The sequence below is a fragment of the Colius striatus genome, chromosome 9 (genome assembly GCF_028858725.1).
Source record: "Colius striatus isolate bColStr4 chromosome 9, bColStr4.1.hap1, whole genome shotgun sequence".
Taxonomy (NCBI): Eukaryota; Metazoa; Chordata; class Aves; order Coliiformes; family Coliidae; genus Colius; species Colius striatus.
In genome coordinates, this window is record NC_084767.1 from 20,302,863 (window position 1) to 20,314,841 (window position 11,979).

Sequence of the window (11,979 nt, forward strand, 5' to 3'; positions counted from 1 at the left end):
GTATTTATTTTTAAAACAGAAGGAACTGGACCATTCATAAATGCTCTTCTTCCAGATAAGCAGTTGTTTGATGGTGATGTTCTTAAATTGTAGGTATATTTCTATAACGCCCGCACTCGTGAGTCAGCGTGGACTAAGCCAGACGGGGTCAAAGTGATTCAGCAGTCGGAGCTGACGCCGATGCTGGCTGCACAGGCCCAGGCACAGGCCCAGGCCCAAGCTGTAGGTGCCTCCACACCCACCACCAGTAGTCCTGCATCTGCAGCATCTCCATCCACCTCCTCGAGCACGCAGTCCTCCACAACCTCTACCACAACCACAGCCACTTCAGGTTCACAGACAATGTCCAGTGAGTAACTGAAGATTTCCCAAGCTTTGCGATTGCGGGGAGCAGATGGTAGGGATGCTGCTGTGTGAAATTACTGCAGCAAAAACTCGGTATCCAGGAGGAAGTAGTTGCAGCGTCAAGGGGAGTGTTAGTTTAAAGTACAGTATTTAATCCAGAAGGACTTTGCATGTAAACTCTTTTTTTTTCAGTCTAAAAGGAGAGCAATACTAGATCAGCATGCAACCCTTTTTCTTTAGGTCTTTGTGTATTTTCTTCTGCTGTTATCACATCATCTCAAAGCTATTATGCATCCAAAGCTATTATGCATCCATTTCCCTTTGACTATAGATAAAGCTAAATTGTTTTAAAAGTATTTCACAAGAGAAGTTAATCTGAGTAGGAGTTACAGTTATAGCAATTTTCTCTTTGTTTCTAAAACGGCATCTGTTGCTCGAAGAGGCTGGATCCTTGAGTGCTGCTCCTGGGCTGTGGAGAATTGGTTGATTACAGAACAGAACTGCTTACTTTTGTTGCCATTATTCTGCTGCCTAAGCCTTTAAGTTCCCATGTGCTAGAGTTGCACAGAAGAGAAAAGAGAAAGGCCTTGGAGCCATTATTGGTCACTCATGACCTTTGAATGGTAGTCTGGAGATTACTGCTGTTTATGTGGACTGAGCCTTTGCTTTTAAGGGTTTTCCAGCTGAGGGAACCTCAAGAGGAAAGGGAACTGAATTTATTCAGCATGCATGTGATGCATGTTTATATACAATAACTGTATATAATACAAGTAGTATGATTTACACTGTACTTTGCCATATATGAGCTAAGAAGGTTCCCCTAGTGCAGCACATCTATATAGGGGCATCTATTAGGTACTGCAGATAAGCGTACCAACAGCAGAGTGTGAGCACGATGATCACCTAGCATGAGCCAAACCAGGTATGGTTATCAAGGACCAGTATGGTTAGTGTTACTGCCTACGTGTAGGGCTGCTGAAAGCTTGACTTTTATGCTGGTCAGAAATCCTGTTGTTTGACAGTCTTGATGGTGTAGCTGCACTAGCAAAAATGTGTATGCTGAGTCAGGTCAAAAAGTATACCAAAGATGAGCAGCCATTGAGCTGTTCTGACTCCAGCTGTAGTGTATAGCTGCGTCCTCTGGAATTCCAGTAACAGGTGAGACAAATCAAGCTTAGCTCAGCATTTAACCCAGACTTTAAAGATCTGTGTATGAAAGGGAGTCAAATTTAGGTAACCCTCTAATTATGCTTCCAGTTAATATCAGAGGGAGGATAGATCATTAGGGCAGCAGGTAATTAATATTGCTCCAAGCATTTTAGGGCTTTTTATTTATTTTGAAAGATACTGTAGTACTGCATTTAGCTGCTGCTTTGAAATATGGTCTACTATAACCATTCTGCTGAGTAACACAAATCTGGTAGGAGGTGAATGTTAGCTCCTGGCCTAGTGCCAGGCTTTTGAGAACTGACCCTGCTTTTGGAAGAGTACTCCATGCACCTTCTCTGAAGCTAAATTTCCTCAAACGCTGAGAATCTGTTCCACTTCTTACCTGTTCTACCTGCTAAACTTTGTCTTTACTCTCAAGAGCTGTTACTGTTGGTGTCTGTGCCTAGGTAATAAAATTGTATCATTTCAAATAATTTTAAAACTCTTTGATGTAGCCTGTAAGAACATGGGACTTCTGGTTGAGCGTTCTTGTCTGGTACTGGTTTGACTTAAGTCTTAAAATAAATCACATCCTGATTTATTTTTCTGCTCTGTTTCCCTAAATTTTAGGCAATGCTAAGAGCTTTCACCCTTTCTGAAACAGCAAGAGATCGAAACCCTGGATTTTAATATGCTAATACTGATTATTATTATTTGGAATGCTTCTGGTAGTCTTTAAATACTGGAGAAAATGCACAGCATGCCTATATATAATATGATCATAAGTTATTGTGATTTCCTTTTTGAAAAAATTTTAATTAGCTCGTTTTTACAACGGTTCCTCCTCCCCTCCACCAAATCTTACAGTGTAAATTTGCAAGGTTGATCAATGAGTTGAGTCAGTCACGTGTGTAGTTCCTGTTTACTGGTGCTTTTATATGTTGCACTATTTATTGTTGATTAAGTGCTGTTTTCAGTCGTGCTGCAAGGATTACAGAACTGAACACTGGTAGTGTGTTTTCCCACTGGGAGGCACTGAATACCAAAAAAGCTCTGGCAGCTTCTGAACAAAAATACATTCCTTTTCCTTGTTTGTTTTCTTTTTTTAATACATATTTTCATATTTTTAATTGACACTTTTCTGTTCTTGGATGACAGCTTAATAAACAGAGTTTAGATAGGCTGTTGTCATGCACGTTCTGCTGCCATTATTGTTAAAAAGCGGAACCTGTGTTCATTTAACACAACAACCTTTTTCCACTTGAGCCTCTCTGTAAGATTACCTTTCTATTTTTCTGAACAGGGATACAGAGTAGAATTTAATTTTAGGCTGTATTTGTTCTTTCATACACCCTTGCTACTTCTATAGAGACTTGTTAGGTGTGAAGAATGGGACAAAGTAGAATTTCAAATTTACTTTCTTTGTGAATATTTAAAGTTACAGAGAAGGCAAAAGGGGTTTTTTTAGTGCAAGAGTGTCTTCCTGCTGATTATATCTAAGCATATCTGCTTATATAAGGTCTGTTGGGAAACAGCCATTATGTTTGCAGCAAATATACTGTAGTGTCAACGATACAAGGTGTTCTTTGTTTTGTTTTTTTTATCAGCACCTACCACACAAGACCAGACCCCGAGTTCGGGTGTTTCAGTTGCCACACCATCAGTCAGTGTTTCAACCTCTGCTCCTTCTGCTACACCTGTGCAGACTGTACCCCAGCCAGTCCCACAGACATTGCCTCCTGCAGTTCCTCATGCAGTACCTCAACCAACTGCAGCAATTCCTGCTTTTCCACCAGTAATGGTACCTCCATTTCGTGTCCCCCTTCCTGGCATGCCTATTCCACTTCCAGGTAAATTGGCGAACTGTAATTGTTTTGTCCGCTACATGTCCATGTTGTCAATTTGTTTGCACTCATGTGTCCACTGTGTACAGAACTTGCCTGAATCCTCTCCACTCAGAGTATTTTTGAAAGAATTCAGGGTTAGCAGACAGACTTTTTAATTAACAAAGAACATGAAATTTTTTTTTTGCTTCTAGTTCTTTGCTGTACGTATCAGAAAACAGCTGCATTTGACCACGTAAACATTTTGTCTTTTAGACTGTAGGAAAATAAAAGAATTGCACCAAACATTTCTTAATCTCATGACACATGTCATGTTTAAAAAAACCAAAGAGCTTCTGGACAGAATCAATATCAGGCTGAGAATATTGTAGCACTACATTTTAATAGTTGCAATATCGCTATAATTTTTTCCTACTTTCTTGATTTAGACCTCAAGTCTTGTGCATAAATATTTATTAGGACATGGATTACAGCTGGGAAAAAAAGAGAAAATAAGATAATCTGTTTATGAGCAGGAAAGGTTACCACTCAAATGCATTACCCTTGAATGCTGTTAGGTGTTTCCCATTCTCTTGGTTTGCAACTATCAAGTGTGATGCTGAATGCGTACGCAAAATGTTGAGGGTCAAACTGAGGGCAGTAATGAAGTCATTCAAGATGCTAGGGCATTTAGATGCAAAGACCATTGGGAAGAAGTGTTCGATGGCAGCCCACTGGTTCCTGAGGACAGCGTATCTTCCTACATATTTAGAAAATATTTAGATACTTAAAGAAGTAATTTTAGGCTGGCAAAATTTTGGGCCCAACTGCAATTTGTCAATGCTGCAGAGGTTCTAAGAGATCGCCAAAGCCACTCATTGCTTAAGTACCATGGTTCAGTTTGCATGGATAGGCTTGAGTTCCTGTTCTGGTACAAGGGTAGCTAATGTTCAGTGTGCAGTAGCAGTAAATGTATAGGGAGAGCTGATGATTTTCTATTGCAAGGGAAGCTTTGAGACTGCAGTCGTGTTGGATACAAGTTAGCTTCTGATAAAAATGACAAAGCAACAGCTCTGAGCAGCATCCTCATTTTTGACTGAGCTGAGTGAGGGGACTTCTTTCCTGCTGTCGTTTCAACACATCGATCCAGCACATATGAAAGAAGGCCTTCACCTTCCATCAAATTGGATGAAAAGTAATCCTTTGGAACACTTCTTTGAATAAGGGTCAAAGTAGTTATAATGGATATTAGTTCTGTGAACTAGAGGAGAGGACCAACCTTTAGTTGCCTTTGCTTTTAGGATAGTCTAAAATATCTGGACAAAGCTACTTTAATCTATAATTTGCTTGAAAAGGAAATGAAAGTGTAGTACTTGTCTTAAGACAGGAAACAAATACTATTCTGAACATAATACTCAAGACTGAACAAAAAATGCATGAAGGATAGAGGGAGAATCCTGATGCCTGTATATTTGTGAGGTTTGGAAGAACAGTAAAAAGGCTTTAGCCTTAAAGGTGGTCACCTGAACATTCTTAACTGCAATTTGTGATATTGCCAACAAAGAATCAGCATAGATCCAAGGGTCCTTAGGTACCTGTGGAGGATATGATCATCTACTCAGGTGTGAACTGTCAGGTAAAATATGGATGATCAAAGCAGTAGAGTGCCAGTGAAAATGGATACACAGCGTTGTGTGCTGGGTTGGGTTTTTCTGTAAGCTCTCAGTCAAAAAATTGTGTGAGTAGTGCAATACAGAAGGGAAGACAGAGAAAAGAACATTTCTTTCAGAAACAGATCTTTTCTTTCAGAACAGATATTTTCTTTCTTAAACTACTTTTTTGAAAATTAGGTTTTTTTCAGAGCTTTCCTGGTAGCAAGTCATACATCTGGCCTCTTCTGCTCTCAGAGTGAGAGGAGCTTTTTGAGTGGAACCCATAATACGTAGGAAGGATACCTCTCGGTACCGGGCTTGCTTCCATGAATGAGCCTTGTAGATTTGCTCAATTGCAAAATACAATCAATCTACTTCTTTCAGCTAATTCTGCCTTGAGTTGGTCGCAATGGTTTATAAACACTTTAAAAGAAAGAAAACCTTTAAAATGTTTGACAATAAGAAGAAACAAAAGAGAAGACAAAATTACTTCATGGCAGTATAAGGAGGAGTCAAAAAGGCTTATGAAGTTTTGACATGTAGATGTTTGGGGCTTTCAGCACTGGATGTATTATCAGCCAAACTGATTTCAAGTTAGAGAGACAGAGCTGAACAATACCATTGTCAAATGATTTCAAAGTTAATCTCTGTGTTGTACTATAGTAAGACGGAACAATGGAAGAGTTGATTAGTGAGATCTCGTAATCTCAGATCTTAAAAAGTAAGTCTGCTTTCTCTTAATTCATACATTAAAATTAGTTGTATGTTTGAGAACTTGGCAGAGGAAACAGCTTGGGTATTTGCTAAGTCTTATCTGCGCTGCAGTATCTCTAATTTCAGTAATCTCGCAGATGGCGTTATTTATACTGACCCAGTTTTATGACATGCTGTAACTTCCTTAACAAAACGAATTTTTCAGATTAATTTTCAAGTACAAAACATGGAAACACCCCAAACCACCACCCCAAATTTAGACAAACACTTCTGAGTCAATATTTTTGTGTCTCAGTTCATGCTTGTAAAACTAGTTTTGGATTCTTTCATTCAAATGACTACTAAAGAGCATTACAATTCTGTTTTCTCACAAAGAGTTAAAAAAATAAATTGTCAGTATTTTAGTATGCTTTCCATACTAGATCTCTAATGATAAAAATTGGTTATAAGCACAGGGGTTTAGTTTCACTTTGCACTGGAAAATTTCCAACCACAGATGAAGGAAACCATTTAAGCAAAAATCCCTAAAGTGTTTCATTTTCTGAGACAACTTCTACAGTTCCCTTCCACATCTACAATGAAGGTTTTTTGAAACACCTTGCCCAAACCCCTGTCCAATTTCCCACTGAATTTTGAATCTAATTGAAGAGGATATGCCTTCCTCTTTGTGGCCTTTGTGTCGTTTCCTAAGGAACTGGAGAGCAGACCAGCACATGATGCTACGTTTTTGAGGTCTAGTTATGCTACTATTAGAGCATTTTGCAGCTTGTGACATTATTGATGAGGAAAAATAAAATGTTTGCTGCCATTGACCTAGTGCAGCTTCGTGTACCTCTGTTTGCAGCTTCATTGCTTTTATTTCTTTTCTCCCTTTTCTTACACCTCCAGCCTTTCTGTAACGACCCTCATAATCTCAAGTTTCCTCCGGGTTGAACTTGGCTTTCACCCTGCCACCCCTTGCTAGTCTTAACCTGACTTCTGCTCTTGCCACTGCTTTCTAAATGCAGCAGCAGACTGAAAATAGCAAAGACCGTTAGTTTCACTTTGTTGCTGCCCCTCTGACGGATCTGTTCAAGCAAGGACGGTCCCTGGAAAAGAGTACAATTAGCAGAGTGTGTTCCCATGGTACTGCCCTACAGAAGGAGAGCTGAGTTCCCCCTTGAATGAACCGAAACCCCTGAGTTTAATGTAGGCAGCAACTGTTGCTTCAGCTTGACGTTAGTTTTGTACTTGACCTGACGTAAAATGTCAGAGCAGAAACGATTCACATTTTCTTGCCAAGAGGCTTTCCCTTAGCCATCTGAAAGTGGCATTCCAAATTGTAGCAGGAAATCTGTACCACCCAGACTCCCAGTGGTAGCTGACACGCAATGGCAGCTTTCCAACATGCTTGCTTATCCGTTTTACAGGTGTAGCAATGATGCAAATAGTCAGCTGCCCGTATGTAAAGACAGTCGCTACCACCAAGACCGGTAATTTTCAAAACCATCTTAGTTCGTTTTGTCTGTAAGTTGGCATGGTAGTGAATGTTGTTGTTTATCTTTTATTTATTTATTTGCTTATCCAATTGAATGAATATATATACTTTCTTTTCAAAAGCAGTATAAATGCAAATATCATATTTGGCCAGGAAATAACTTTCCCAAATAACTGTTAGCGTTAGCTTATTTTATACCAAAAAAACCCAACTCATACAGTTTTCTGTAATAACTGTGAATCTCTTCATGCCCATACTTCTTAGTTTCTTGTGTGTGGATTTTTGTTTTCCCTATTCCACATGTATAGTGACATGATTGTGCTCGCATGTTGGTGTGCGTGTATGTGCGTCTTAGTATTAAGTTTTCATTTTTCAAAATGTGGATTTAAGAAAAGTCAGTCACTGAGAACACTTTATGACAACGTGTAATGTGTGCTTTTCCATTATTTAAAAAGATAGATTTTTTCATGTAAACATTAAAGGCTCAAAATTATGATCTTGTAGGTCTAATCCTATCCAACTTGTTTCTCTAGAACTGTTATTCTAAATCTGTTCAGTGTATCCATTCCGTTGGAAAGAGTAGAGGAATCATAGGATGATTCCAGCGTTCGTATCTTTGGATATTTACTTGCCATTTTGCTTTAGGATGTGAACAAAGTGTTCTTTTTCCAATTGATCTGCAGTAGTAAACAAAACCATCACACAATCTGAAATTATTTCAGCGTCACCAGTTTTTATCCAAAGCCTTGAATTAATGGGAACTTTTTTAAAGCAGGGATTTAAGATTTGTCAGAGTTCTGCTACCTATCAGGTGGCTCAAATTCAAGCCACTGTTGTCTTCTTTTCAAGAGCAATAAGAATCTCTCTTAAAATGACAGCATAATTGAACAATGAGGTAGATTAAAAAAAAAAGAATAATTTTCCATAGAGATTTAATGAAGTTGTTTTAATAAATCGAGCACTTCATTGTGAAGCATTACAGCAAATGTCTAAAAACTAACAAGCTTTGTGCTGTATAGAATCACACATTAATTAAAATAGGCCATCTAATTTGCCTGGTAATATGGGCATTACTGATAGTAAAACACACAAAGGAAATTCAGTAACAATGCACCACTTTCCAGTTTAATTTTGAAAAGACTATTTGTATTTATTTGTATAGGTTGATTATTTGTAAATTAAGACAGTAAAGTGCTAGGTTTTGGTTTGTAGGTACTTCATTGTCACTTACTGTTTTCTTTCCTTTTTCCTTTTCTTTTTCTTTTTCTTTTGTTTTTTTTTGGTCTTTTTGCAGGTGTCCTGCCAGGCATGGCTCCCCCCATCGTACCCATGATCCACCCTCAGGTTGCCATTGCCGCTTCCCCTGCTACGCTGGCTGGAGCAACAGCAGTCTCTGAGTGGACAGAGTACAAAACTGCAGATGGAAAGACTTACTATTATAACAATAGGACTTTGGAGTCAACGTGGGAAAAACCCCAAGAACTGAAAGAAAAAGGTAATGTTTTTCTGATACAGCTGTATACTGGGCAAAATTGCAGAGACTACTAGTGGTCATCTTTGAAAATGTGAATGAGAATATTTCTAGTCCCTTGTTTCCCATAGGAATATTTTGAAATCCTGATTATAAGTATCCATTTGGATTGATTTTGAGTCTGAAAGTTATAGTTTCTTTTTTTCCCCCCCCTCGCTATATCGTAAGAGTATTTGTTTCTAGAGGTGCTTCCAAATCCTGTGATGCTTCGCTAAATGCATTTCCTCTCCAGTAGAAAGTAAGTACTTTATGTACTCACGTGTCTGAGAAGATCCCAATTGCAGAAAGCTAGAAAGTGAGGAAAAATTCAGTTATTCTAAAGACTGTAAACCAGAAAAGAATGAAGATCATCGAAATGCAGAGTTTCAGATCTTGAAAAGTGAAATCAGATCTGGACTATGATGAAAAAATAAATTACCCTCCTGTCCACATCCCTGATTCTGTGACTTGTGTTTATTTGAATCCATGGTATATCCATGAGTGCTGCTATATTTTTCTTAGGAAAGAAGGGGCAAAAGTCCTGTGGCTTTTGTTCAGTCTATAAAGTCTTTTAGGAAAACAAGTCCAGTTGGATCCAAATAGTTCTACCTTTTATTGTCTGCTGAATTTTTCAGTTACAAGAAATCTTTGTTTAGACAAATTCAGGCTGTTAGACAATTTAATTAATAGCCATCTTTCTAATAATTCAGATTTAAATAATAGATCTTCTTTTACCGAGGTGAAAACATCCAAGACAGCAAATATCAGTTTTGCTGAGTAAAGATAATGCATTTCATAATTTTTTAAGTGGTTGCAGAGCAATCCTCAGATGATTCTCCATGAATTTTCTCTGTTTTTAAATTTTTCATCAACAGCATCTCAAATCTGAAAGTGTCTTCAGTATTACACTGTTGTTTGCAGCTGTTGGTTGTTATTTTTATTGATGTTTCTGTTGGCACACTTTAGTTAGCTTTTTAACATCGTAGACTGTCTCACCATATTTTGTTTTCCAGTCTGAAGTAGATCTTGGTACAGGAAATAATCCTGTAAAAACAGGATAAGCAGACACTGTAAAGCCCAAGAAGGATCAAAAGTGGTGAAAATACATTAAAAATAAACTTTGGTTGGTATTGTGCTTGGAAAGTCATACTGATAAAAAGACATTTCTTGAGGTTCTGCAATGGTTTCATAATAATACTAAGGAAAATTCTGTCTTTATTTAGAAAAAATGGAAGAGAAGATTAAAGAGCCAATTAAAGAACCTACAGAGGAGCCTTTACCAATGGAGACAGAAGAAGAAGAGCCAAAAGAAGAACCTATAAAAGAACTTATAAAGGAGGTAAAAGACCTTGCAACCAAATAGTCAGTATCGCCATTTTGAATCCTACATCCTACAGGTGTGGATGCATCTGTAGACCAGGCATATTGACAGGAGACATGGTTAGTAATTTGAGTTCTTAAAATCCTGGGGTGATTTTCAAAGCCTTCCTTTTTGGACTCATAGCTTTTATTTTTCCTTTTTTTAAATTATTTTTTATATATAAGGAAAAAAGGACATTTAAAAAAAAACCAAGCAGAGTATGTGAGTTAAGAAAATGGTAAGAACACGGGAAAAAAGTTTGCTAATTATATAGACATGACAATCTCTTGCTGATTTTAAGGTGCTGAGAAAAATGAACCTTGTCCTGAATATCTGAAATCTTTAATAGCTTTTTCTCTCTTTCTTTACTTCTTTAATTTGATCAGTTTTGAAACAAAGCTTATACATCCTCCATGTGCTGTAACCTATAAGTTTAGTCTGTTAGGAACATACGTTGTAGAAAATGTCTGTGGTGTTTACACAGCAGTAAACACAATTAAGTTTTTTCTTGTAAGGCATGTTGTCATGCTGAGAAGGTGTAGTTCTGGAAGAAGCCAAGGTGTTTGAATAAAAATTAAAGCTTTTATACTGATTTCTGTGAACTTCAGTGTAGCTTAGTAGGCAAAAGCACAGAATTGAGTTACTGATTTTTATTACCACTCTGGCCTGTTTACTCTTGAGCTACTTGTTAATTTGCTTATTTCTGCTACAAAGGTTATTGCAGATTTTTGTCTGTTTCATACTCTGTGTCTCATTTTCAAGTAAATTAATTTTAAGAATAAATCAAAATGTCTTGGTGAGAAAGTACACCCTTCAAGGATTCTTGCAGATCTAGGAAGGCATTTAAAAAAAGATTTCATTGAAACCAAAAGTTACATAAACACTTGAAAGGTTTTCTGAACTGAAGTTCTTTAATAGCAGTTGCTGTTGAAATTCCAGTGCTTCTGTTTTGTCTAAAACAAGTTATTTACTTTATTTTAAATAATTAGCTAGCTGCCATTGCTTGAGTCTTGTAACTTGTTTTTTTTTCTTGAGGAGCCAAAAGAGGAAGAAATGACTGAAGAAGAAAAAGCAGCTCAGAAGGCCAAGCCAGTGGCAACCACTCCTATTCCGGGAACCCCCTGGTAGGTAACAGTTTTTCCTATGGCCTGCTACTGTGGGACTGAGACATCACTTCCTGTAGCCGCCACTAGGAAGGTTACTGGGTAGTTGAAACAAGTAATAGTGTGTGAAGATCCTGTCTTTGGTCTGCTTCTGTCCCAAGTAACATTGGATTCCTCCCACCAGCACTATTCATACTGTGCTGGTACTCATCATATTGAGTGGCGTATGTGTAGCCTTTCTATCACACGCTAGCTGCAGTCCTATTGAAGCATGTTACCAGTATGGATTTTATACCCTGGCCCGCTTCATCTGCCAGTGGTTCCTTCTGATCTAGTGTGAAATTCTCTCAGACTTCTTTTCATAGAATCATAGAATGGTAGGGTTTGGAAGGGACCTTTAGAGATCATCTAGTGCAATAGTGCAACCTCCCTGCAGAAGCAGGTCAACCTAGATCAGGTTGCATAGGAACATGTCCAGACGGGTCTTGAAGACTTCCAAGGAAGGAGACTCCACACCCTCCCGGGCAGCCTGTGCCAGGGCTCCTTCACCTCAACAGTGAAATAGTTTTTCTTATATTTAAGTGGAACTTTTTGTGTTCCAGCTTCATCCCATTACCCCTTGTCCTTTGCTAGGTACCATAGAAAAAAGGGATGTCCCAACCTCCTGACACCCACCATTTAGATATTTGTAAATATTAATAAGATCTCCCCTCAGTCTTCTCTTTTCTAGACTAAACAGCCCCAGTTCCCGCAGCCTTTCCTCCTATGAAAGATGCTCCAGTCCCCTGATCATCTTGATAGCCCTGTGCTGGAATGTTACCAGAAGTTCCCTGTCCATCTTGAGCT

At 38.3% G+C, this 11,979-nt stretch overlaps 1 protein-coding gene across 5 annotated transcripts in view; it reads left to right on the top strand.

The window, feature by feature from the left end:
- Positions 1-11,979, top strand: part of TCERG1 (transcription elongation regulator 1) — a 35,529-nt gene that overhangs the window by 5,585 nt on the left and 17,965 nt on the right. For 2 of the 5 annotated variants that reach the window (XM_062002191.1, XM_062002195.1), the window contains 6 exons: positions 94-349; positions 3,102-3,344; positions 7,093-7,155; positions 8,455-8,655; positions 9,894-10,009; positions 11,066-11,154. In XM_062002191.1, coding sequence (XP_061858175.1) covers positions 94-349; positions 3,102-3,344; positions 7,093-7,155; positions 8,455-8,655; positions 9,894-10,009; positions 11,066-11,154 — 968 coding nt within the window. The remainder of the gene's footprint in view (positions 1-93; positions 350-3,101; positions 3,345-7,092; positions 7,156-8,454; positions 8,656-9,893; positions 10,010-11,065; positions 11,155-11,979) is intronic. The other 3 variants (XM_062002192.1, XM_062002194.1, XM_062002196.1) reach the window with 3 other exon arrangements.